The 25,049-nt window shown below is 37.2% G+C and overlaps 1 protein-coding gene across 4 annotated transcripts in view; it reads left to right on the top strand.

Annotated features, from left to right (window-relative positions):
* LOC149543428 (mitochondrial uncoupling protein 1-like) overlaps positions 1–25,049 on the top strand; it is an 80,915-nt gene that overhangs the window by 50,710 nt on the left and 5,156 nt on the right. For all 4 annotated transcript variants that reach the window (XM_089798217.1, XM_089798215.1, XM_089798214.1 and 1 more), the window contains 3 exons: positions 18,728–18,861; positions 18,950–19,048; positions 19,155–19,259. In XM_089798217.1, the coding sequence (XP_089654343.1) occupies positions 18,728–18,861; positions 18,950–19,048; positions 19,155–19,259 (338 nt within the window). The remainder of the gene's footprint in view (positions 1–18,727; positions 18,862–18,949; positions 19,049–19,154; positions 19,260–25,049) is intronic.

The raw sequence follows: 25,049 nt of genomic DNA on the forward strand, positions 1-25,049 counted from the left end.
AAGTGGCTGAGGTGGTGTATCAGTAGCATCAGATGACTCATGTAAAATAGAAGAACCCAAGTCAAAGATTGCTGAAGACTGAATCTCGGAATGCCGTGGGGAGTCAGGGAGTAGAAATAGTCCGAGTTCCTCATCAAACACAACATCACGACTGAAGATTAAACGATCAGTATTGACATCAATCAGTCTGTAGGCCTTATGTGTGTGATTGTATCCTGTAAACATAAGTTTTTGGCTTTTGGAATCCAACTTAGTGCGTTTGACATCAGGAATCCATACATATGCCAGAGAGCCAAAAACTTTCAAATGATGGATCCTAGGTTTGCGACCAGACCAGGCTTCCTCAAGAGTCTTATGATTAACTGCAAGGGTGGGTGACCGGTTAAGAAGGTAGACAGCTGTGGATATTGCTTCTGCCCAATATTTTTTGGGAACATTTCTATGTTCTAGCATAGCCCTAGCCATTTCTGTGATGGTACGGTTTCGACGCTCTACAACACTGTTTTGTTGAGGGGTGTGAGGTGTGGTGAATTGACGTCTAATGCCATGAGTAGTACAGAAGGCAGAGAAAGTAGAAGAACAGAATTCCCCCCCCATTATCAGTCCTAAGAGTACGGATGGAGGAACCTGACTCTTTTTCTACTAGAGCTTTGAACTGCTGAAATACAGGAAAAGCATTTGATTTTTGCTTAAGAAAATATATCCACATTTTGTGACTGAAATCATCCACAAAGAGTAAGAAGTACCTGTTCTCAGTAATAGGAGTATTCATAGGACCACATACATCAGCGTGGACCAGCTGGAGCACTTTAGATGCCCGCCATGATTCGCTATTCTTAAATGGTGTCCTATGTTGCTTCCCTACTTGACAAGCTCCGCAAACACGATGGTTCTGGGTCTGGATATTAGGTAGGCCATGGACTAAATTATCCCGAGCAAGTTGTGCTAGATATTGAATGTTCAAATGACCGTATCGCTGATGCTAGAGGCTGCTGAGAGTGGATGATTCGGCGATGAAGGCACGCTCAAGGGAATCTCCTGAATCTACAAGCCTATAAATACCATGATTTTCAAGACCGACAGCAAGGGTAGTGCGAGAAGCACGATCAATAATCAAACACTTATTTCCACTGAAAATGACATCCAATTGAGGAGAGTGCTTCATAATCTAACTAATAGACAGGAGATTATGTTTCATGCCAGGAACATAACATACATTGAGGAACATGAGTTTTCTTCCTGCAGACTGAATCTGAACATTGCCCTTGCTGACAATATTGTATTCTTCGCCGCCTCCAAAGATTACTGAATCAAAATTGGGAGTGAATTCAACAAACCAATCACGCCTATGAGTGAAATGTCAGGAGGCACCAGAATTGATGTACCAGGCAGAAGATTTCACATGATTTGCAGGTACGCTAGCCATAAAGGCATGATAGATAGATTCTTTCTACTCTGAGTGTTCGGCAGCATTGGCTTGCTATTGAATTGAGTCCGACTTCTGATGCTGCTGATATAGATGCTCATAATATGTGAATATCTCAAATGGCACAAACTTCGAGGTGAGAAAATGAAAGACCTAGAAAAATTGGAGAAGTACCTAGAAAAGAGCTCGAAAAACCCAGAAATAAAATGTTGTCGAAATTCAAATCCACTAGCTCGAAAATTGAGGCATGAAAAACAAGGCACCCACAAAAAATTGAAGACCCATTTGAGATCTCAAAAAACCCACCAAGAATATGTGATCAAAAAAATTTTGAGGTCAAAAACTAGGGTTTTCGAGCAAAAAACTAGTCGGCGGACATGGAGGTCAAAACAACTAAAAAAAATGGTGTTTGCAGGTCTGAAAATGCCCGATTTATTTCAGAACACAGGATTTTTGACAATGAAGGTAGAGAGGATGGATATACTAGTCCGAAAATAAATCAGTCCCAAAAAAATACCAGTCCACATGCGGGTTTCTCCAGTCGCGAAATACATATCACTTCCAGTCGCGAAATACAGTTAGACGCACTAGTCGCGAGCATGAAGTATAACCAGCACGAAGTATAACCAGTCTCAAAATGCATAGGTCGCGTGAGAGATGGAGACAGCTCGCATTTGAAAAAATTGCAGACGATCGAAAGAGGCGGATCACCAGAGGGTATCAGTTCACGCAAGGGTAGCAGATTGCGTCTAGAACGCGCGATTCCTTAACGCGAGCAAGATACCAGAAGGCTGAAGAACAGATTGTGAAAAAAAATCTACTAGATAATTTTGAAAAAACAAAATTATGATGTTATAGATCTGATACCATGTTACAAAAGTAAATGGCAGAATACTTACCTTAACTAAACAGAGATCAAAACGATCAATATATACAAAAGGAGAATCGAATAGAATAGAAACATTCTATTCTAGACTACACTTAAATATTATAATGTTTCTAATATTTACAATAAGCTATAATAGTGAGCATTAAAGATTATTCTAATACTAAATACAATCTTAAACACAAAGTTATCAGGTTATGCCATTTCGACAAAATGATAGTCAAACAAGGGATTGACTGATAGAAGTTCGGACAGTCAATGCTCACTCGTGTCCCTAACTCACATAGATGGCGAATAAGCACAATTCAAACATGTGTCCAAAGCTGGCGGGATGAGTGGTCAGTGGGATATAGACAGAAGCCAAAGGGAAGAAGATTAGATTGTTCTCGCTTGTTCGCGAGCTTCTTTCTCCCCGATGGCGAAGGAGTTAGATTTCTCACATAGATGGCGAATAAGCATGATCCAGATACGTGTCCGAAGCTGGTAGGATGAGTGGTTAGTGGGACCAAGTACTTGGCCATAGAAGGGAATTCTAGTGGGCCATGTGGATCATGTCAGTGGGCCTCGAGTGAAGATACAGACAAAAGCGAAAGGGAAGAAGATTAGACAGTTCTCGCTTGTTCGCGAGCTTCTCTATTCTCGATGGTGAAGAAGCGAGATGTCTCCACGTGTCTTCTTGGTATCTACGGGATCCAGTTACTTAAAGAGAAGATTCCTCACATGCTTCAATCAATGGTTGGGACTTAATCTCAAGATGGAGGAGATTCACTTATGTGGAGAGATCTCGGAGTAAGATTGATGGTCCGCACTTAGCCGCGAGCTTTGACAATTGCTTGGCGAAAGTGCGAGATGTTGACACGTGGATATTTCTTGAAAGTGTAGAAATTTCAAAGATGCTTATGAGGTGTCGTCGTCTTTTCCTATTGGATAGGCCGTGGGTCCCAGACGATGAATATGATGGTCAGAGGAGCTCAAAAGGAGATTGTAGCTGTTGGATCTAGAACAAAGCTAAATCAATGACAAGGATTCAAATTTTGTACTGCAACGAAAGAGAAGGCTTTCTACTTGAGTTTGGAGTTACTTTGCATGAAATGGTTTTAATGCCACTTCAAAGGAGTTAAGAATTGTCTTTTCTTTTTCATCACCCTAGTGTTTTTTGACTTCAAGTTTTGAGATTATCTGTGGCAAGAGTATTCACAATAGAGTTTAGAGAAAAGAATTCTCAGCGAAAGGGCAAAAAACAAGTATAGAGACTTGCTTAAAAATTCTGTTACTTATACAAGGATTTGATCCCTAGAATTTCTTCGATTGTTTGCTCATTTGTGAAAATCCTCATTGATTTTAATTGAGTAAATAGTATGAAAATTGACAAGATGCCTCCCAAGAAATATTCTAGAAAATTCAATTATGAGGATAGGAGGTTACATGATGATTTCATAGATCAAAGAGGGTAGAGAAGCTGTTGAGGTATGGAAAACCCTAAACAATGAGGTTCGTCTGGGGTTGAAGGATAAATATTGTAATGCATGTGACACAAACATACCTGACAAGGGCCTAGATGTTTTTAGAAGGTGGTATGGCCAGGGTAATGTTGGAAGTCCATGTCATAATGTATGGCAATACGATCTTTGATAAATTAGTAGTCCCCACTGTCTTTTTGGATATTGATCTCTTGTTAGAATTGGCGGCGAAATATGATCCCATAACATATGTAATTAGAGATTTGGATGGGGAAGTATTACTGAAAATTGACACTAAGTCTATAAGGAAAGCATTTGATCTCCATAATGCCCTAGATGTAACTGACGAAGTAGATTTCGAGATGTTTGTTTTGACCGTGTTGGGCCAGATATGCAACAGAAATTGCTAACTCTATTCTTAAAGAGGAGGTAAATGGAATAAAATTGACCCCTATAGCCATATCCTATACTTTAGGTAATTTGGAGCACTATGATGATACATTGGTGAACACCCATATGGCTTTGTATCAAGTACTAGGGTTAACCAACATGGGAAAATTTAGTAAGGCTACTATGTGGATGTGCTTGGGAATTCAAAAGTATGGGGAAGTGGTGATTTATGATTTCCCTCAGTACTTAGAAGAAAAGATTAATGAAGGAATGACAATCTTACACAAGGGACCGTCCGCAGACTTTAGGTGGTATTCATTGCTTATACATATGATTCTTTTCCATAACAAGGACTATTTTGCTAAACACATATATATGGAGTTTGAAAGGGAGGATGAAGTATTACCAGTTCAATTATGGTCTACAATTTTGTCTATTGACTGAGATGGTTTTAGTTTCACTTTGTTTGAAAATGAATTCGCTTTTGCTCTTAGAAGAAGAATTTTGCCATTTGTTAGAAATTTTCCCTGTCTCCTTCGAGCATTCTTTTTATCCTCAATGGGGTAACATTTATTTTTATCCTCATTATCAGAGTCTTTGGTTTTCTAGGAAGACCTTTTGTGCTACCTAGATATGTTCCATTGAGGATTGGATTCCTTGAAGTAATAAGACAAATTGGCATGCTTCAAGAGACTTATTTCCCAACCAAAGCTTGCAAAGGGACTTTCTTCTTCGAATTAATAGTTTTTCATCATTTTTCCATGATAAAGGGGAACAGAATGAGTTAGTCCATTTGCTCAGACCTTACTCAATGAGTGTTAGCTCTAAAAGGTTGAATGATATGGAGCGATTTTATGAAATGTTGATAAAGAAAGTAAAGGTAGCATCAAGGGGTAAGCATGAGTTTGACTTTCCAGAAGACATCATAAAAAATGATGAGGAGATGGAATCTTCAAAGAAGAAGAAAAGATATTGGCATGCTATTAAAGATCTCTGGGATGAAATCAAGGAAGTAGAACCTAACTATGACCCATTGCCAGATGCAAAAACGTGGGACCAAAAATTAAGAATTATCTTTAATAAATTTTCGAAAGTATATGACATTATGAATGAGAAGCTTGGTGGGGTCAAAGTGTTTAAGGTTACATTTGTAGAGGATGCATAAAGTTTATATTTGTTATTGAAGACTTCTAATATGATTCCTTGGCATGAAAGTCGTCAAAAAAGGCAAAGAGAAGAGGAAAGACCCTAGGATAGAGACACATCCAAGAGGCAGAGGAGTGACACTGGGTTGATGGTCTTAAAGGGTTGTTAAAATCCTGTCAAATTAGGAGCCAACAAAATGGAGGCCTTTTTTGCATAAAACCCTAACCTGAGATATAAATTGGAGAAATTTCAACTTACAGATTTTTTGGGTAAGGGATGACTTCACCCCTTACCAAGGGGTAAGGGACGAGCTCGTCCCTAGCTTGAGGTTAAGGGACGACCTTGACCCTTATTTGAGTGTTTCTAACCCTCAACATGGTCACTAGGATCTCGAGGATGGAAAAGGAAGGGCCGAAAAGAGGCACAAACATGAGGAAAGGCAAAAATTCAAGCATGAATGCATCCGTGAACTTAGGAGATCACAACAAGGAGAGCTAAAAGGTCTTACAAAGAAAGTGTACACTATTTAAGACAGTACATTTAGCCCCCACTTCGGCAGTAATATGAGCCCAACTCAAACTCATAGTAAAGTAGATCAAATGCCTAAGATGATCTCATCAAGAATAAGGAGACAAGGAAATAATCAAGCCCCCAACAAACTTCAGTCCTCGCTGGGTCCAAAATCAAAACAAGAGAGACATTGCTGACTTGCGGTTAAGGGACCTCAACCCTTATTTGAGTGTTTATGACCCTCAAGATGGCCACTAGGATCTTAGGGATGGAAAAGGAAGGGCCAAAAACAGGCACAAACACGAGGAAAGGCAATAGTTCAAGCATAAATGCATCCACGAACTGAGGAGATCACAACAAGGAGGGTTAAAAGGTCTTACAAAGCAAGTTTACACATTTTAAGACAATACATTTAGCTCCCACTTTAGTGGGAGTATGAGCCCAACTCAAACTCACGGTAAAGTAGATCAAATGCCTAAGATGATCTCATCAAGATTAAGGAGACAAGGAAACAATCAAGCCCCCAAAAAACTTTAGTCCTTGTTGGGTTTAAAATCAAAACAAGAGAGATGTCGTTGGCAAAAAACAAAAACAAGGGGGGTGTGATTGGCTGGCCCAGTAAGATTTGTCTCTTACTGTAAATCACACAAAAGATGTGCTGCAAAGAGATGGCATTAATAGTCTAGCAGGTTTGTGTGACATGCTTGTCATCCCATCATTGATACACTCTCAAGGACTCGTGTCTCCGAAAGAAGGGGAATCCGATAAGGGACGATCCAGGCATAAGGATGTTTGTGTCCTTAGGGTATCGAAAGATGCAAATGTAGGGATTAGGCCTCAAGGACTGTTAACAATTCAAGGAAGAATCCAAAAATATAGGGATCAGGGCTTAAGGATTGTTAATAATCCAATAAGGGATCCGAAGATGTAAAAGATCATGAGACAATAGTGCATGTGTGCAAAATGTGAGAGGAGTGTATGCCCCCATGTTAAAGCGATTTCTAATGACGCAATGGGAGCAATTGCTTTAGTGGAGTGTACATGCATCCACTAGACATTTCTACTGTGAAATGTTCCCAAACGAGGACATGTAAAGGGAAATGAGCACATGACAAAAGGAGAACATAGAAGGGATCTACCATCACTGGGGTTAGTATGATCATATGATAATATATGAAATTTTATGTCAAATATGGAATGTCATCATTCCCCAAAGGAAGTAGAACTACAACACAATGGAAGAAAGACACGTAAGAGTTACTAAGAAGAGTCTTTCTGGGCTGTCATCATGGAGACCAAAAAGATTTGGTGCTACCATTGTTGCAACATTCCAAGCAGACTACACAAAGGCACTTTTAGAAACAATATTACGTGTACAACACAACATGGCAACATATAGAAGAGAGATACAAATAGAAGAATGATTACAACATGTTAGATTCCTTTATCACCTTATGCCAACAGAGAAACAAGGGTTATTTAAAGCAATCTAAACAAAACTTATAACAAGCAACACATCATGGGGGAAGCATATTACAACTACAAAACACATCAAGACCAGTGTGGAAGAGGAGCTAATCAAGCATATGGTTTGCCCCCCATCTTAGTCTATAATGTTTAGGCAAGGTGGGCAACTTGCAAGAGGAGCAACATCAAGCATAGTGGAAGGAACAATAAGCAATTCCAAAAAAGGACCATGGTGTGAAGCTAGGTCAGTACGTTTGTTACCAAGAGTGATTGATAATTGTTGAGAAAACATATTGAGAACATATAGATGGTAAATCATGATCAAGATCAACAATTTGATATAAATCATTAGAATAACTAGCATGCATATCATTGTTAGTATCAATAACATCATCAAAAATATCTTCTTCATCTAGATTAATCGTAATAGAATCCAAGATACAAATAGTATTATCATGTTTATCCATTTTATCTTTATTCCAATTCACTTCTTCCACAAGCTCAATTATGGGATGGTCAAATGGAAGTGAAGTAGAAGGTGTATGAGATGAAGTATTTTGGGAAACATGGGTGTGAGCTTTAGCTTTAGCTTGACATTTCTTACAACGATCATAGGCGTGTCAGTTATGTTTGGTTTTGGTGGACACTTAAGGTGGGGGGTCAATCAACTTCGGGACCCTTTCTTATGTGAGGGAACAACTAAAGGAGCCATACTAGGTTGAGAGAGAGGAACAAGAGGATGTTGAATAGGAGGAGTTGATAAAAGAGGAATAGGTGGAACAAGAAGAAGACCACTAGTAGGATCAAGCTTAGGTTGACCAAGTTTAACAATCTTTTGAGTTTTGAAAGCTTGATAAGATCCAAAGAGTTAATTAGAATGAGTTGGTGGTTTTTGAGGTATAGAAGGTCAAAAGAAATAAAGGTCAACACAATCACAAGACCTAGAAGGATGATAAAGACTATGGTTAATGGTCTTGATTTCACCATCATGGGGAAACTTAAGACATTTGTGAATAGGAGAAGTTACGACTTGATGGACGAGAGCCAAGGAAGACCATGGTTACTGGGAGATCCATCTCCCCCCTAAAAGTCGCGTCTCAAAGACCGAGATGCATCTCGAAGACTTTTCGTCTCTCCGGAGACCTCAAAAAAGATTGGAGACTTCATGACGAAGTCTCTTGAAGTCTCCCAGTCTCCTAATCCAAAAAGTGAAGTCTTCCAAAAGTCTCCTGATAAAATATAAATGTAAAATATAATATTAAATAATTTTATGTATTATAGCCCTCAATTTTAATGTTTTTAATGCTAAAATTAAGACCAATGAGATACAATATGGTGAGTATGTGAGTTTTGAAATATTTGGCTGAGATTACTATTATTATTTACTTTAGTCTTTTAGTTTTACCAGTGTTACCCCGGCGCGGGGGTGCGACGGTGCGGGGGGATGTCGGGATGAGTTTCGGGTGTGGGAAAAAATAGCCTCAATTTGGGGATGGTGGGGGTGCGGCGGAGGGGGGGTGGGGGGGTAGGGGAGGAGGGGGAGTGGAGGGAGGGGGTTGCATAGTATATATATAATATATATGAGTGAAAATGCTAATTATGAAATGATACTTCAATATGTTATATAACATTAACATACCAAATGTAGTTGAATACAATGAATAGAGAAAATTGAAATGTGATTCACAAACCATAAGTTCAAACTTGAAACTTGAAACCTCATAACTATTACTAATGACCATTTAACAAATTAACTTAGTTCAAGTTGCAAGATTCAAAATTCATTCTTCAAATATGATTCTATGAATATCATATATCATAAAGATGCTCATGATGACAATGAGCCGAATAGCATGAAACAGTGAAATAATAATAATGTATCATAGCCATATCAAAGTGAGTACCCAGGAAACACCCCACAAGCACTCGGGAAGCACCCCATGAGCACCCAGGAAGCACCTTGCGAGCACCTAGGAAGCACCCGCGCACCCAAGCACCCTGGAAGCACCCAAGCACCGTGTCCCCCCCGGGTGCTTGACTGGTGCGGCGGCGGAAAAACTCCTGGCGGGGGTACTTGGGTGCGTGATGCACTAGCACCGAGTGCGCTGGGGTTTTGGCCTGGGTGCACTGAGTTTTACAGTATTACTATTTTCAAATTTTTTATTTAGTATTAAACTCTTTAAACTATTAAAATAAAATTGCTGTTTCCAAGTACCCCCATCTCCTATTTTTGAAAAATTGTCGTACTGGTACCAGTATCGAAGACCTCTAAGTCTCCCCATCTCCGGTGACTTTGAGGAAGACCAAACTTGACTTGAAATTGATCGGAAGTAGGAATAACAATAAAGGTAGTAGCCACAACTTTACCACAAAGTTCCACAAGAAAACAGATAGAACCATGAGGGCAATAAAGGAAACCATTGCAAGTTTGAATCCATACTGCAAATGTATCATAGAAATTTGTTTATTAAAAAGATGTTCTTCAGTTATAACATTCACCACGGAAGAAGGGTCAACACTAAAACACCACATGAAGGAATACCAACCACCCTAGCATTATTATAAAGAGGACCATTATGTGCTTTAATTGTCTTGGCATGATTAAAGGTAAGGAAAGTAAAGGTTCGGGTTGAGATTGAGGTTTAGGTGGAAGTTGAGGTTGGACATGCTCAACATGATTAACAACATGGTTGACTTCTTCAATTTTATCAGCATAGATAATATGTATAGCAAAAGAAGAGGGTTGGGCAATAACATTGGTAGAGTGAGATGATCAAGGATTTGTGTAAACTTGCAAGTTCTGATTAGGAGGTGCAACAAACTTGTTTCCACGATTACATTAGCATCAACATATATAGCATTAGATTCAATGAGATCTTGGATAGCTTTGTCTCGGAAGGTCCTAGTGAACAACTTAGTCATTGGATCAACCTTACCATTATACATCTCAAGAGGAGGGATCCCAATGTGTTGAGTAATAACAACTCAAATAATGTTTAAGGACAAAGGATTAGCAATGTCAATGTGGGAATGTTGAATTTAGATTGAGTCAATGAAGCAAGTTGTTGTTGCAAGGAAGAAATCATTTGAGCTAAGCTATTAATGGTGGAATTGATAGAAGAAATGATAGGAAGAGATACATTTGACGTGTTAGGAAAATTATGTGAAGCAAAAAGAATGTTGGAAGAGGCATGAAGCATGGTAGAAGTGGATGGAGGAGGATAAAAATATGTTAAGGGAACGATATGGTAGGAATGCATAGATAAAGGCATTGAAACAGTGGGACACTCATAGGAAGAGTGGGATTAGGGAGACTCACGGTGGTAGGATTGGAAACCTAGATTAATGTGGTAACAGAAGAGGTGACACATAAATAAGTAGAAGCGGAAATTGGTAGGGAAGTTTCAAGTTCAACACTTGTAAGAGGAACATATCCTATCTCTTGAGCACTATTTGCTAAAGGTTTTTGTTGATGTTTTGTCACTTCTGTTGGATAAATCCTATGAGATATATATATATATATATATATATATATATATATATATATATATATATATAATGCTATTAGGAGAAATTAATATAATAATGATTCAAAGATATTGTATGTATATATATAGCTACATAATCAATTGTCATTATATTAATCTCATAATAATGAATAGGGACATGTCTCCCCTTGCCTCATTTTCAATATAAAGGCAAGAGAGATCGCTTCATTTGGAACACAAAAATTATAGGTAGTGATATTACATTTGCAGTGATCTCACTTTAACATGGTATTAGAGCTAGGCCGCAAATTTAAGAAAATTAGAGACAACGATAATGTGGAATGCACAAACTTGTTTGTGAAGGAATCAATAAGAAATGATAAAGTTTGAAATGTAAGTACAAACGATAAATAATTTATTAATGACTAAGAGTGATAGCGACTTAAATCTTGTAAGAAGTAGTCACTTAGAATAATCCATGGCAGCGATAATGTGTAAGGATATAAGCAACAATGGAAAGAGCATTCTTGAAGCAGTCAACACTCTGTAATTAGAAATATAAGGAAATCAAAGTCAGACAATTTGAAAAAGAGGTAAATTGTTTTATGCTTTACAGGGCATTAGATGGCTTTGATCACAATTTACTAATTGTAGCATTTGAACCTACATAGTGGTGATGTACAACATTATAGCGTATGTGGATAGTAATTTTGAATACCAACGTCAAATCTGGTGAGGAACATTTGCAAAGTAATTTGAATATTGATTAACAATGAATGCAAAGGAGGTGATGATTGTATAGGGAAATATAGAATGACCATGCATCATTCTCTATATGTATCAAAAGCAACGAGCAGCTATAGTTTGTTTAAAAACCAAGGCAGTGACAGTATAAAGAAAGGCTATGATATATTCAACATCAGCGATAATTGAGTCAGGAGCCTCAAGGATTCAAGGGTGGATACTAACATTAAATTTTGAGTATTGAAATCTTCAGCAAACAATCATGTCAGAACTGCCACCGCAGAAATCTATGGGAAGAGAAAACAAAGATAAGTTGGATGTATTATGACGCAAATGACCAAAGTAACGAAGCACTGGAACATGGCAGGAGTTTTTGTTTGAAGTAGTGTGACTAAAAGTTCATGTGATGGTAATTAGAACTCAGAAATACCAAGTGAAACATAAGTAACAGTTGGCATAGGAAGGTCAATAATGCAATGATAAATAAACTACAAGTAATTGCATTACAAAGCATTGGCGACGGAGAATGATGCGGTTGAATGATTACGTAAGACATGTTAATTTGTCCTAGTCAAACACAAACAAACAATTATAAAAGCTGCAATTATATTAAGACAAAGTCTTTAATGATAACTAAGGCTGCTTGAAGACAAATATGTTGTGAACATAATGAAAAAAAAGGTGTAAACATATTCATGAAATGATTCGTCTATCCAAAGGGTACAAATTGTATGATATAAGTAGTGACTGATTTTGAGATAAGAGAAGTGTGTGTGTGCGTGATGATTGAATGTAAATAAAAGCAGATCATTTGAACTCAAGGAGGAACACAAGGGGAAAATAGAAAAAACAGAGATGTGAGTGGAAGAAAAGGAAAATGAATAAAAAAAAGAAGATTGATATCATATATAGAGGGAGTCTGATACTTCATCAGAGGTAACTTTGGACGAGGAGCTCAAAAGATTGATATTAGATTTAGAGGGAATCTAACAGCTTATCATAAGCAATCTTAGATGAAAAGATCAACAGATTGATATCTGTTAGTGAGTTTTTCTCTGACAGAGAAGTTTGAGGTGAAAACCCTTATTCTCTGATATGGTTCATGGTGGATGTCATGACAACACCACATGAGAATATTCGTGGTGACTTCATATAAACTTTTGATGTCATGTGTGCATGAGCCTATCCCCTGTGTACAACACGAGGAAGTGACGACTTCCAAATGATTATCACTTGTATTTGTTAAAGATATTGGAAGGTGATGATCTTACAATAATTTAATCTTCTATTATGATGGATATTTTATGATGTCTAAGCAAATCATGATAGATTATATCTTGCATGGTGGATTAATTTCCTTTAACAAATCATGAATGTAATGTTCCTATGATAAGTATTATTTAAAATATGTGTGCACGTACCTTATGGACATTTTGAGTATTTAGTGAATATCACGCAACATGATATTCATGAGGCCGTTACTCAGAGTACTTGGTGAATATCATGCAACATGATATTCAAGAGGCCATTACTCATAGTACATGGTGAATATCATGCGACTTGATATTCTGAGGCCATTACTCTTGATATCATGAGACGATATCTAATGGTGAATATCTTCTAATTAAGGATATTCTAAAACATGCCATTTCTTGATATTATGCTGAGGTAATATTATATGTTGTGTTTATCCTCCCTAGCTAAGAGGGAGTGTTGATGTTTTGTAGCTTCTGTCGGATAAATCCTATGAGACTAATCTATTGAAGTGTAACATACAAATTTTCATAACCAATTTTAATCTCAAATTAATCTAATTTCACAAGTAACTGATTACATTTCACATGACAATGATTTCTACCAATTGATTATAACTAAAGAAACTCTTTTCAATCTATTTTACATATTCAGCTGATTCCATGAGAAACAAAAAGAGATACTTATGTATTGCTAACAATTTAACTACTAAATATTCTACTGAAAATAAAGTAACGGCTAATTATATCAATTGAAATGCTTATTCAACATAAAGGTAAATGTTTTCTCTATCATGAAATGAAATTATCTATCTATTTTTTCAGAGGTTAAAAGTGAAAGAAACATATAGTATTAACAAAGAATCTCTTTAAACTCGTTGTCCAAGCCTCGACATTAGTGAGAGGAGAAGCATTGACATAGGCTTAACCTCCTAACCGCGGATCATTACTTATCCCCACACATCATAAATTAATAGAACGGCCCTCCTTACCTCGGGATCGGGCTTGGGATGTTCATAAGCCCAGCCATTTGAGTAATCAGGTGGGTTGAAAGTCCCAACAATTATTCTCCAAAATAACCGAAGTGTTTGGACAATCAACAAAGATCACATGTTTGGCACATCTGCCTAATTTCTACCTTGGCCAAGGATTTCAAGTTGGGTCTACAAATCCGATCTCCACCACTCGACTTGACAACATTTTACATAACAAGAACATGCATGAGCTATTGTAGTTTTAGCTTATTATTTATTTAATCTGATGCCATTCTTATTTGTGCAAACTCTCTACACCTCACCATTTTCAAGCTACCATGCCGGTGATTCCTAGGTGCTCGCGAGTTTATATCCACTGCATTCCTTTACACCTCTTCACCTATAATGGCATCATTGCCTGGTGAATTCCTCGGTGTTCGGATTTCATGATATCATTTTCATTCCTGAGTGTAATAAATTTTGAGCTGAGATAATTGTTCATGCATGATTGATACACTATCTTGATTAAGTAACATCAATGACATAGATGGTAGAGTCCATATTCGATAATCTATTTAACATCCCCTTGAATTCGATTAAGTAACATCAATGACATAGATGGTAGTCCATATTCGATAATCTATTTAACATCCCCTTGAATTCGGTCAGTAATAATTAGATATCAGTATATTTGACTTTATGTTCAAAGGAATAGCCGACTGGTGCAACAACATGGAAGATTTACATACATGGTTTGACGGCTTTTGAACTTTATACTCTACTTGAAGCACGATAGACTTGGCACTAAGAAAGAATATAAGAAATAAAGAGGCAAGGCTTGGCAGAATCTTACATGACTCCTCTGTTTTGTTCGGATTCTTTGTGGTTGGAAGAAGAGGGCTCCACTCCTTGCTCGGTAACCCGCAGATATGAATGTGAAGGTGATATGGGAAAAGACGAAATAGTAATGGTTTCAGTCAAAATACGATCATGAGACTATAAAAAGAATTTTTTTGGCTCTTCGGCTGCCATCGGTTACAAGAGACTTTTTGATTGCAAATTAATTCGGATTTTTGAAAGAAGGAAGAAAATAGAGGGAAAGAATAACAAGTTGAAAAGTTTGATTTAATTATTTAATTATTATTGTTCATTCTTATATATGTTCATGTGTATGTATTGATAGAGTGGCATCGTTAGATTATAGCTTATAATTTATTGGTGTCACCTTATTTTTATATACATATGTTCGTATTTAAGTGTGAATAATAATGATTAAATAATGAATTCATTAATACTTTCCTCAAAGGTATGAATTATAGTTTTAATTTTTTTTATTGGTTATTATATTGTTCTTTTAGTAGCTCATGCGGTTCCATAATGCAACATGTTGTCAATCCTAGTATCCTTGCCAGAGTGGTCTTAGGTCAAACCTGTCGATTCAGATTACTGGACTATTCGACCATCCCCTTCCGATGATCCCGTTTAGCAATGCTTCCCCTCTCTTCAGTTTTCTTCCTGCAATCATTCAAACAAACATTCTTGCCAAGACATTAATTCAAGATATATTAATTGTTAATCCAAAACCATTGTCGATCATCTAGTGACCGTTAGAGATTTCATCAACGTATAAATAACTAACTCATTTCCCATGATTAGGAAGAAATAAATTGATACAATGGTTATAATTAACTAACTCACTTCACATGATCAAGAAGAGATAAATTGATACAATGGCTATAATTAACAAACTCACTTCACATGATCAGGAAGAAATAAATTGATACAATGGCTATAATTAACTAACTCACTTCACATGATAATAATTCTTTAAACCAACGGCTATGATCAAAATAAAAAATTAGAGCAAAAATTTGGAATGTAACATGAAGATATATATATATATAATCAATTGTCATTATTTAATCTCATAATAATGAATAGACATGTCCAATGAAGGGACATGTTTCTCCTTGCGTCATTACAAAATAAAGACAAGAGAGATCATTGCATTTGAAACACACAAAAATTACAAACAATGCTATTACACTTGCTGCAATCTCACTTTAATAGTAACATTGAAATCATCAAGGTGAGAAATGCTACGCAAGAGAGTAATCCCATGTTCATCATTTTGAATGAGTCTCCTTACGACTTCTATGGTGGAAATGGTTTTAGGATTGTGGTTTTCTTGAACTAACCAATTTTCCAATTTCTCCAATTCATTAGAAAGCTTTTGGACTTGGGTAGGAGGAAAGCACACAACATCATCATCATGGGAAGAATGAGAGGAGTTATTTTACATGCTAATTAGGATCATGAGGGAGCATGTCGGTCTCATCAAGATTCCGAGGAAAGGAGGGATCGAGATCAAAAAACCCATGAGTCTACGTCTTCGTCTAACTGGAATGTTATGAGTGGGACTCAAAGTGATAAAGCTCATGCAACGAGAGATAAACTAACAATGTAGCAAAGATATAATGTAAAGATAGAAGATCACAATGCATAGAAAGTAGATCTAGCAAGGAAAGTATGGAATCTTAAGCAAGATAAACTAATGCATTAAAAGAAGACACAGAATGAGATCTAACTGCCAAATCAAGGTGCATACAATAATGTGTAATAAGGCAGGTTCACCAAAATGTAACATAAAAACTTTGGGGTTTTATCAAAATGTAGTATGAAAGTTTTGAATGTGTTGATTACCCCTAATTTAAAATGTCACAACTGAAAGACGAACCTTCAAGCATAACCCTCAATGGGCCAAATTAGATCGACAATACCCTTAGTGAATGTAAGGGGTGCCAATGCTAAATCTAAGTCCCTTTCCAAGATGTATACTTAAGGAATCTCTTTCTATTAAATGTTCTTTCCCGTTATTGTTGTGTTATTGATTACTTTGATTATGTGTTTATCTAGTTCAAGTAGACTGATCAAATAAATGCAAGTAGCACAAAACACTCATGACAAAAAAGTACTTGAAAGGGTCAGATTTGATACATTTAAGTAAGCACGATGAAGTGACGACTGAGAAACCAAACTCTCCCTGAGGGTTAATAAGAGAGACCACTTCAAATATGAGAACTAGGTAGCAAATAGTGACAAAAGTTGATACAGATGTGGATTCAGGACTTGAATTGATGTGTACAAAATCTGAAAAAATGAAGGCCTCTAGATAGGGACGACTTGGAGGTCACGAATGACTTGGGTCAAGGACAAGGTCGTCCTTGACCCATTCATCACAAAATTTTGGAATTTGAAACTTCCGCTAGAGATCTGAAACCCTATTTTCAAGATCTGAATTCGCTGCTCTGAAAAACTTGTAGATCTGCATCTATACATAAGAAAAATGGTATTTTGTTGGGGGGAGGGGCTTTCTTTGTTCAAGCTCCTGTTTAGGAATTAACCTTGAAATGAAAAAGCATGTTAGAGTAAGACAAATGTAAATAGTTCCTTGCTTGTGAAATCTCAATGGATGGATCCAGATCTGCTATCCACAAAGATGCATAAATGCTTGTATGTAGTTGTGAGTGAGATGTAAAATGATAATGTAGGATGTCTCCACAAATGAAATAGATCTGCAAGTGCCAAACTATAGATCCATGAATGTAAGTATGCTCTTGAATGCTTGAATGCTTGTGCAAGGTGGATGAATGTGGATCTCCTTCCTTTATGGTCAACTCTGCTATCTCCAATGAAGAAAGAAGCTAGATCTTGATATGGAAATGCATGATTGATGACATGGAAATGATGGCCTTCAGTGAATTGTTGCTTGTTTGATTTGAATTCCTTGAATGCTTACTCGAATGGGTGATGACTTGAATGGATCTCGCTCCTAAAATTGATAGCATGAATGTGCACAATAATAATGGATTGCCCTAGATCAAAATGGATTATCGTAGATACCCAAATGAAGTGAGCCAACCTACTTTTATAGCGATTTCAGAACCAAAATTGAAAGGGCTGACTACACTAGGTGAGAAAACAAATAGAAAAATCCAAAACTGGCCTAGGATCTGAGGGAAAACCCCTCAGAAAAGGGACGACCTCGCTCCTAACCAGGGAGGGGGTAAGGGATGAGCTTGTCCCTAACCTGAGCGTAAGGGATGACCTTGACCCTTACTTTGAGGGTTGCTGAGCCTCAGGATGGTCATTGAGATCTAGAGGATGGGTAGATGCTTGAGGAAAGGCAAAAACATGAGCATAAATACATCCACCTACCAAGGAGATTGCTACAAGGAGGGCTAAAAGGTCTCACAAAGGAAGTTTGCATTTTTAAATATGACACAATAACAATATGTCAATAAATATTAAGATAGATTAATTTACAAATGTGCAGCAAGCGACCACAAAATGGGTCAAAGGGAACAACATGAAAGAAACCCAACAACAAGAGCACCAAACGGTGACCAAAAACAACAAGAAAAAGAGAAAAGGAAAGGACAAGTCGGGCGCGGGGAGGGTGGCGGGGGGGGAAGAAGGGGCGAGAAGACACCTCCACCACACAAAACAAAAATAAGGAGCCAAAGAGACAAAGAAAAACCCCCGAAGAAAGGGATTGTCCGTGGATGTGGTAGTGGAGCAATGCCAATGCCGATGGTGCTGCTGTCTCTGTCTCTAGAGGTGTCTCGTACATGAAGAGGTGGTGGAGCTGGAACTGGAATTGAATCTTTGTATGTAGGATCTCCTGGATCTCACAGATCAAGGTTAGGAAGGAGGATATAAGAAAAGTTATATACAATTTATCAAATTTTTTAAATTTAAATGAGCAAATTAAATATAGCAATTGCAACTTGAATTTACCTTGAAGTTACTTTTTTTAATCTTGGTAAATACCAGTACTTCTATATGAGCTTCAATTAAGCCTTAACTTCTTAATCTGTTTTTTTTTTCTGTAGGAACTAAACTTCAAATTGCAATTATGGATGTGCTTTTGACAAATACATTTTGAGACCTTTGATTAACCTTCGTTGGACTGTCAAATAGGGGCTTTGGCTATCACAGTGGCCAGTCCCACTGATCTTGTGAAGGTACGACTACAAGCTGAAGGGAAGCTACCACCTGGGGTGCCAAGACGTTATTCAGGAGCAATGAATGCATATGCAACAATTGTCAGACAAGTAAGTTCCCGTTGGACATATTTGGGTGAAGTTTAGTAAGAATAGTTTCTTTGCCAGCCTTTCTCACAAATCCTACTATATATTCCAGGAAGGTGTGGGTGCTTTGTGGACAGGACTTGGGCCCAATGTGGCACGAAATGCCATAATTAATGCTGCTGAGCTGGCAAGTTATGATCAAGTAAAACAGGTACAGTGCTGATTATTGGAAGCCAATATTTAATTTTGGGGTCTCCATTTTGATTTTTTTATATAAATTCTCACAAATTGTGCATGGTGTTGTTTAAACTATGCAGTCTCTGTTAAAGCTTCCAGGGTTTTCTGACAATATCATTACACATTTGCTGTCCGGACTTGGGGCTGGCTTCTTTGCAGTTTGTATTGGCTCACCAGTTGATGTTGTACGTATTATATAATAATTGTATTCTTTCTGGTCCCTGTTGTAATTGTTACCCCACATTTGTTTTGACAACCTCTTTTCTGTTTTCAGTTATTTTGTGTTACCATAATACTATCTGTTAATTGAACTCGTGGATATTTTTATTACTTTTATATATTGTATAATCTGGCTATAGACATAGCCACCCAAGGTCAAGAAGGCCTATAGGAAAGCACAATTAAACCTTTATAACAGAATAATTATATTCTATTTGATTGGTGCAGTACAATGATATTATGTACTAGAGACTGCTCAAACGAGAGTAAGAGGTAGCTATATATAGGATACACCACTAAGAGCGTAAATGGACAGCCAATATAGTTTGATAGGATATATGGACACACGTGTAGTACAATTCCACCAAATAGAAAAGTATAAGCCACATGATGCATATGCAATCTGTCCAAGTAAATATATATTTCAGCAAGCTTATCCTATCGTAGGCGCATACTTTGCAGTAAAGTAATAAACTAAATACCAAAATAAAATAATGCACCAAAATCCCCCATAAGTGTAGCTTAGGTGGGTAGGATAGATGGACAAATGAAATCTAACAAATGTATCCATGATACGCCATGTACAAAATGATTTATAAAAGAAGAGAAAATTTGTAGGAAAATGTCCTTCCAAAAGAGAGTGAAGAGAGTAGTGCTAGGGGCTCCCAATCGAAAGAATTGAGAAGCATAAAACACTATGGAAGGCAAATGGATCCCCAAAAGAGAGACCGTGCGATCCTTTCACAATTTGTAATCTCTTGCGTTGATGGTAGAAGCTCAACTTTGAATGATAAAGATGATTTAAGATTGCTGAAAAACATTTCCAAACATATCCTAGCCAAGGGGAAAATAATTGCATATACAGCATACTTGGTTCTCATACCTGTACCTATGCCTTCAACTTAGTTTGAAATTGTATAAATGGAAAATGAAATGTATTTTTTAATTTATTAGATGAAAAATGGAGGGGAAATTCAAGGTTGCACGGGGACGGGGGTACTTGGGTACTTGAGGTATCGGTATAGGTATGAGTACAACTATTTTTCAAAATAGGGGACGGGGATACTCAGGTACATCAAGAACTTTAATATAACTTAATATTTATAGATAAACTGAAAATATGAGTCATGACAATGGTTTTTCAAAACAAGAACAGTGGTAAAGTTTGCCAATGTAATGTATTGTTTTCAGTTTCAGATTTGCACTATGTTTGTAATAATAATATATGCTAAATGTTTAGATGCATTACAGAGAAGGCAGACTTTAAACATGAATACGAAGATCATAAATCATATAACAATGACATATTGCAAATGATAAATTTCTGACTTGAGCAGTGATAAAGTTTACTATTAATCAGTATTCTATCAGAGTTTCGAACTGGTTACATATTGAATTAAGCTTGATAAACACGAAGCTGATACACAAGCAAAAAACCAAAACCAAAATCAGAATTTAAATCAAGGTCCTTATCTATGATGCTTTCCACTGAGCACCCAGTACTTGGGTTTGTGGGCACGCATCCTAGGGGTGTGGGTATGCGTACCCATGCAACATAGGGGGAGTTAGAAGGTGACCGGGAAATATAAATGTATTGTGACTAGGATGTATCATGTCGTTAGAATATAATGCCCCCAAGTGCATGCACACAGTTTTAACCATCTCATAATAATCAAATATGGCTCAAATAATGAAAGTGCCTTACAAGCCCTGTAGAGAAAATACCAGAAGAACTATCCCATAAATCTATGGAAGATATCGAAATTTGAGATAACATGGTAAAGCAGACAACCAGCTGAGATCACTGTCATGTTTGTAATGATCTAGTAAAGCACATTGTTCCCACAACTGTGATCGTATGACTTCTGGCATTTGTAATGTGTTAGATGAGTCATTTGATTTGTCTATGAAAATATCCTTATTGAGCATAATAATCTGTATTTAGTGAGTGTGGGCAACCCTTTCCGCATCTATAACTTCTATCATGTTCTAGATAGCTTGCCTGTGCTCTTTGGTCATCTTGGTGTTCTCTCCTTTTTCCTTTGTATTCCTAAATCCTTAAAAGTTGACTACAATCATAATGATAGTTCAAAAGCTTACGGATTGAGGTGTCACATCTTTGATAGATAATTAAAGCCCCGAAAAAGCTCCTTGTTTCATTTGTCATTTTCCTAGGGAGGACAGCAGTCTTCTTCTCTTGCAGATTGTGCTTGGATACTCCATTTTCTGATATTCATCTCAAAAGTCTTGGCTCATACAAAAGCTTAACGACGAGGTTAATTTGCTGCAGTTATCCTTTACCACAACTTCTGTGATAATTTTTTCTGAGCTCGATGAGTTTGTCTCCTTAAGTTTATTGACCATATTAATATTGGAAGAGAAACACTTGAATTTTGGTGAATGAAAATATACCTCATAACTATGGAACTATTTGCCTCAAAAAAAAGTTTTATGGATGGACTACATAAGGTTTACTTGTCTTTCTCTAGGATTAATTTGCAATTCATTTCGGAAAAAACTGAGTGATAACTTGTTACAAGTTTAGTAAAGATGAAAAAAAACCTTGCCAAGTTTAGAAAGCTTCCTAAAAAATGACGACGGCTTCTTACAATCCTCTTGCGAGTGCAAAGTTTGTCCTCTTAGCAATAAGGGAGCATAAGCAGGAGTTGGAAGCTATAGAAATAGAAACTGAATACATATGAAAAATGGAAGGGCTTTTGTGTTTTCTAACACAAATTCATTTGATCTGCTACATGGTTGTTCAGTTCCAGTTTACATTGTGGACGATACAATGTGATAGATTGTCGCTGAGGTCCGCTAGAGGAGTGCCGTTGTCTGGAAAGACTGGTGCAATGTTTGACTGATTTGGAAGGAGTAATGCTGGAAGGCCTTTTCATGCCTCGTGACTGAGACAAGGGGGAGAAAAAAGCGGTAATGAGCTGATCTGAGGTGTTGTTTTGAGATGTGGCTGATTGAAGGGTATCCTCACGAAGCTGGGTGGCCTCTCGAAGATAAAGTGTAAGACACTGCTGATCGTCATAGTTGAAGAACTCAGAGAGAGAGAGAAACAATCTCTGAAAAGACAATAATATTTCCCCCTAATCTCATAGTAGACAGGGCAACGAAATAAGAAATGGGTCTTTGTCTCAACCTTAGCCAATGTACACAATCTACAAACTCGATCCTCTCTGTCCAAATGGTGATCAGTTCGGACTCGAAGATGATGAGAACCAACTCTGAAGGAGCCCAAGGAGAATCGAAGAGCGTGACACCAACGCTGATAGAGATAACCAGGATGCACAATAATACCATTTGAGTCTCAAGAAAATGCTTTGCATAAAATGCCATCTTAGGGCGTAATCCACAGGAGGATTACACCAAGTAGTGCTAATATACTGCCTGTAAATATCCTATCTAACATACTCATTCAACACCTGCTGAGAGGGGAGGAGATGAGCATGAGCATCCAATGAGAACTGGTATGGAGGAAGACGATCAATATCAATCTCGATTGAACTCAACAAAGAGGTGTCCAGGGCATACCAACAGCGAGATCTAGTGCTAGTATCAGATCTCGTAATTTGAACTGAAGAACAATATGCCAGATGAGAGTATCTATGATGGTCAACATCAGAACCCATGAAACCATGAAGCCGATGAAGAAACCAAACCAAGTCAAAAATGGTCGCAAGTTTGAAAGGATGAGCACCAAACTTGGCTAGGACAATACTATGAGGGGTGAATCTATGACATCTAATGATGCACCGTAAAAACAATGTCTGAACACGCTCAATAGAAGCCCAATCCGAAGCACGAAGAGAAGGTCTCCAAACCACCAAGCCATAAAGAACAGTCGGTCTAAACAAGGAGTCTAAGAGGGACAACTTGGACGAAATGTCGTGAAAATGATGTCTGAAGCACTGCCTCTCAATCATGGCTAGAGACCCCATTCCCTTATTGATTCTGGATTGAATAGCCGGTCTCAAACTGAAGTGGGGTCCCAAAAACTTCACTCCAAGATACATGTATGAAGAAGTGATCTCAACCTCCTGTCCCTAGAAAGAGAAATGAAGATGAGAGGTCTTTAAGCAGTTAAAGATCATAACCCGAGTCTTAGCCAGATTGACCACAAGCTGATGCTGATCACAAAAAGAGGCCAGACCATTAAGAAGTCTCTGTAAGCTATCAGGAGAAGAGGCCAGGAGAACCACATCATCGGCAAAAAGGAGAATGGAGATCAAAACCTGATGCAAAATAACACCCATCACCAGATTGTGAGGAGTTCACAAGAAAATCCTCAAGCTCATCAATATACAATCCGAACAAAGTAGGGGAAAGAGGACAGCCTTGCGTCACCCTAATAGTGCTCTGAATCAGATTTGAGAAACCCTCCGGAGTCTTGAGTCTACCAGTCATCTTCTCATACAGTCTCATAATAGCAGTCAATAACATATCTGAGATCCCAATCTCCCTAAGTCTCTGGAATAAGGCCATCCTAGGAACATAATCAAAAGCCTTACGGAAATTAACAAAACAATAGTAGACTTTCTTAGATCGATGCCTAGCCTCCTCAATAATAGCCCTCATTGTGAAGAGAAGATTCTATGCGGATTTTCGAGTAATTATACAGTAGATTTTGAGTTGGGTATTTATTACAGACTATTATGTTTGAATTCCATTAGGGGCAAGTAGAGCAAAATAAATATAAAGTAACCAGAAATATGTATATATCTAACTTAAGTATTGAATGAGAAATAAAATAATAATATAAGTTAAATGAGATAATGGGATTCTATCTTATATATATATATGTATATACAGGTTACATATACATTTATAATAATAGAACTTATATGAATGTGTGTATGTGACAATAGAAGTGTAATCAAAGAATATAGTATAGGAGCACTGATCACAGGAATAATGTGAACGTATGAAATATATTTGGATACACTTCAGATGGAAGAGAATATACAATATATGTGATACTTCCTGACAGGAAGAGTTAAAGGGGAAGATAATTAAATATACATTGTTGACCCCAACTATGAGTCAATGCCTATATTCCATAGAGTTTCAGGGATGGGGACGGTTTAGCATACGGGGATGTGTTTTGGCTACAGTTTACGGCCAATTTTAAGTGGATAGTAGGGAGCTGCTATTAAAATAATAATAGAATTAAAATATTTAAATATAAAGAGAAATTTCAAATATGCATAACATAACTTTGGTAAAGCATTCATCATAGACATTTTAGAAGCTTAATACATAGCATTGGACTTGAATTGAGAATTCACATGTTAATCGATAAGCAAATTAACAAAATACAAATGCCTTTTTTTGTCAATATATGACATACATATAGCAAAAAAGCTCAAAGGCTCCAAGTTTCAACCATGAAATGACATAACATATTAAAATGTAAATATAATAACTAAACACTAAACATAGAAGTCTGTAATAAATTATAATATATAACAGTCCATAATCAATAGATAGTAGGTCTAATAGTTTAAATCAATTAGATTTGACCTTCTCTTGCTGCTCTTCTCCTTTGCAAATGTGAAAATTAATGTCCTTTTCTTCTTATTGGTTATTTTGGATATTGTTAAATGTGGTATAGGTGTCCTTGTGGGTCAGCCAACCTTTTTTTCAAATTTAAAAATGTCTTATTTTTTAGCACTAGCAGCCCAAAAATGGCTTGGGCTGAAGTCCCCTACCCATCTTGTGAACTTCTAGTTGTTCTCAACCACTTT

The sequence above is a fragment of the Cupressus sempervirens genome, chromosome 8 (genome assembly GCF_028749045.1).
Source record: "Cupressus sempervirens isolate cs-2001-9-10 chromosome 8, ASM2874904v1, whole genome shotgun sequence".
Classification (NCBI taxonomy): Eukaryota; Viridiplantae; Streptophyta; class Pinopsida; order Cupressales; family Cupressaceae; genus Cupressus; species Cupressus sempervirens.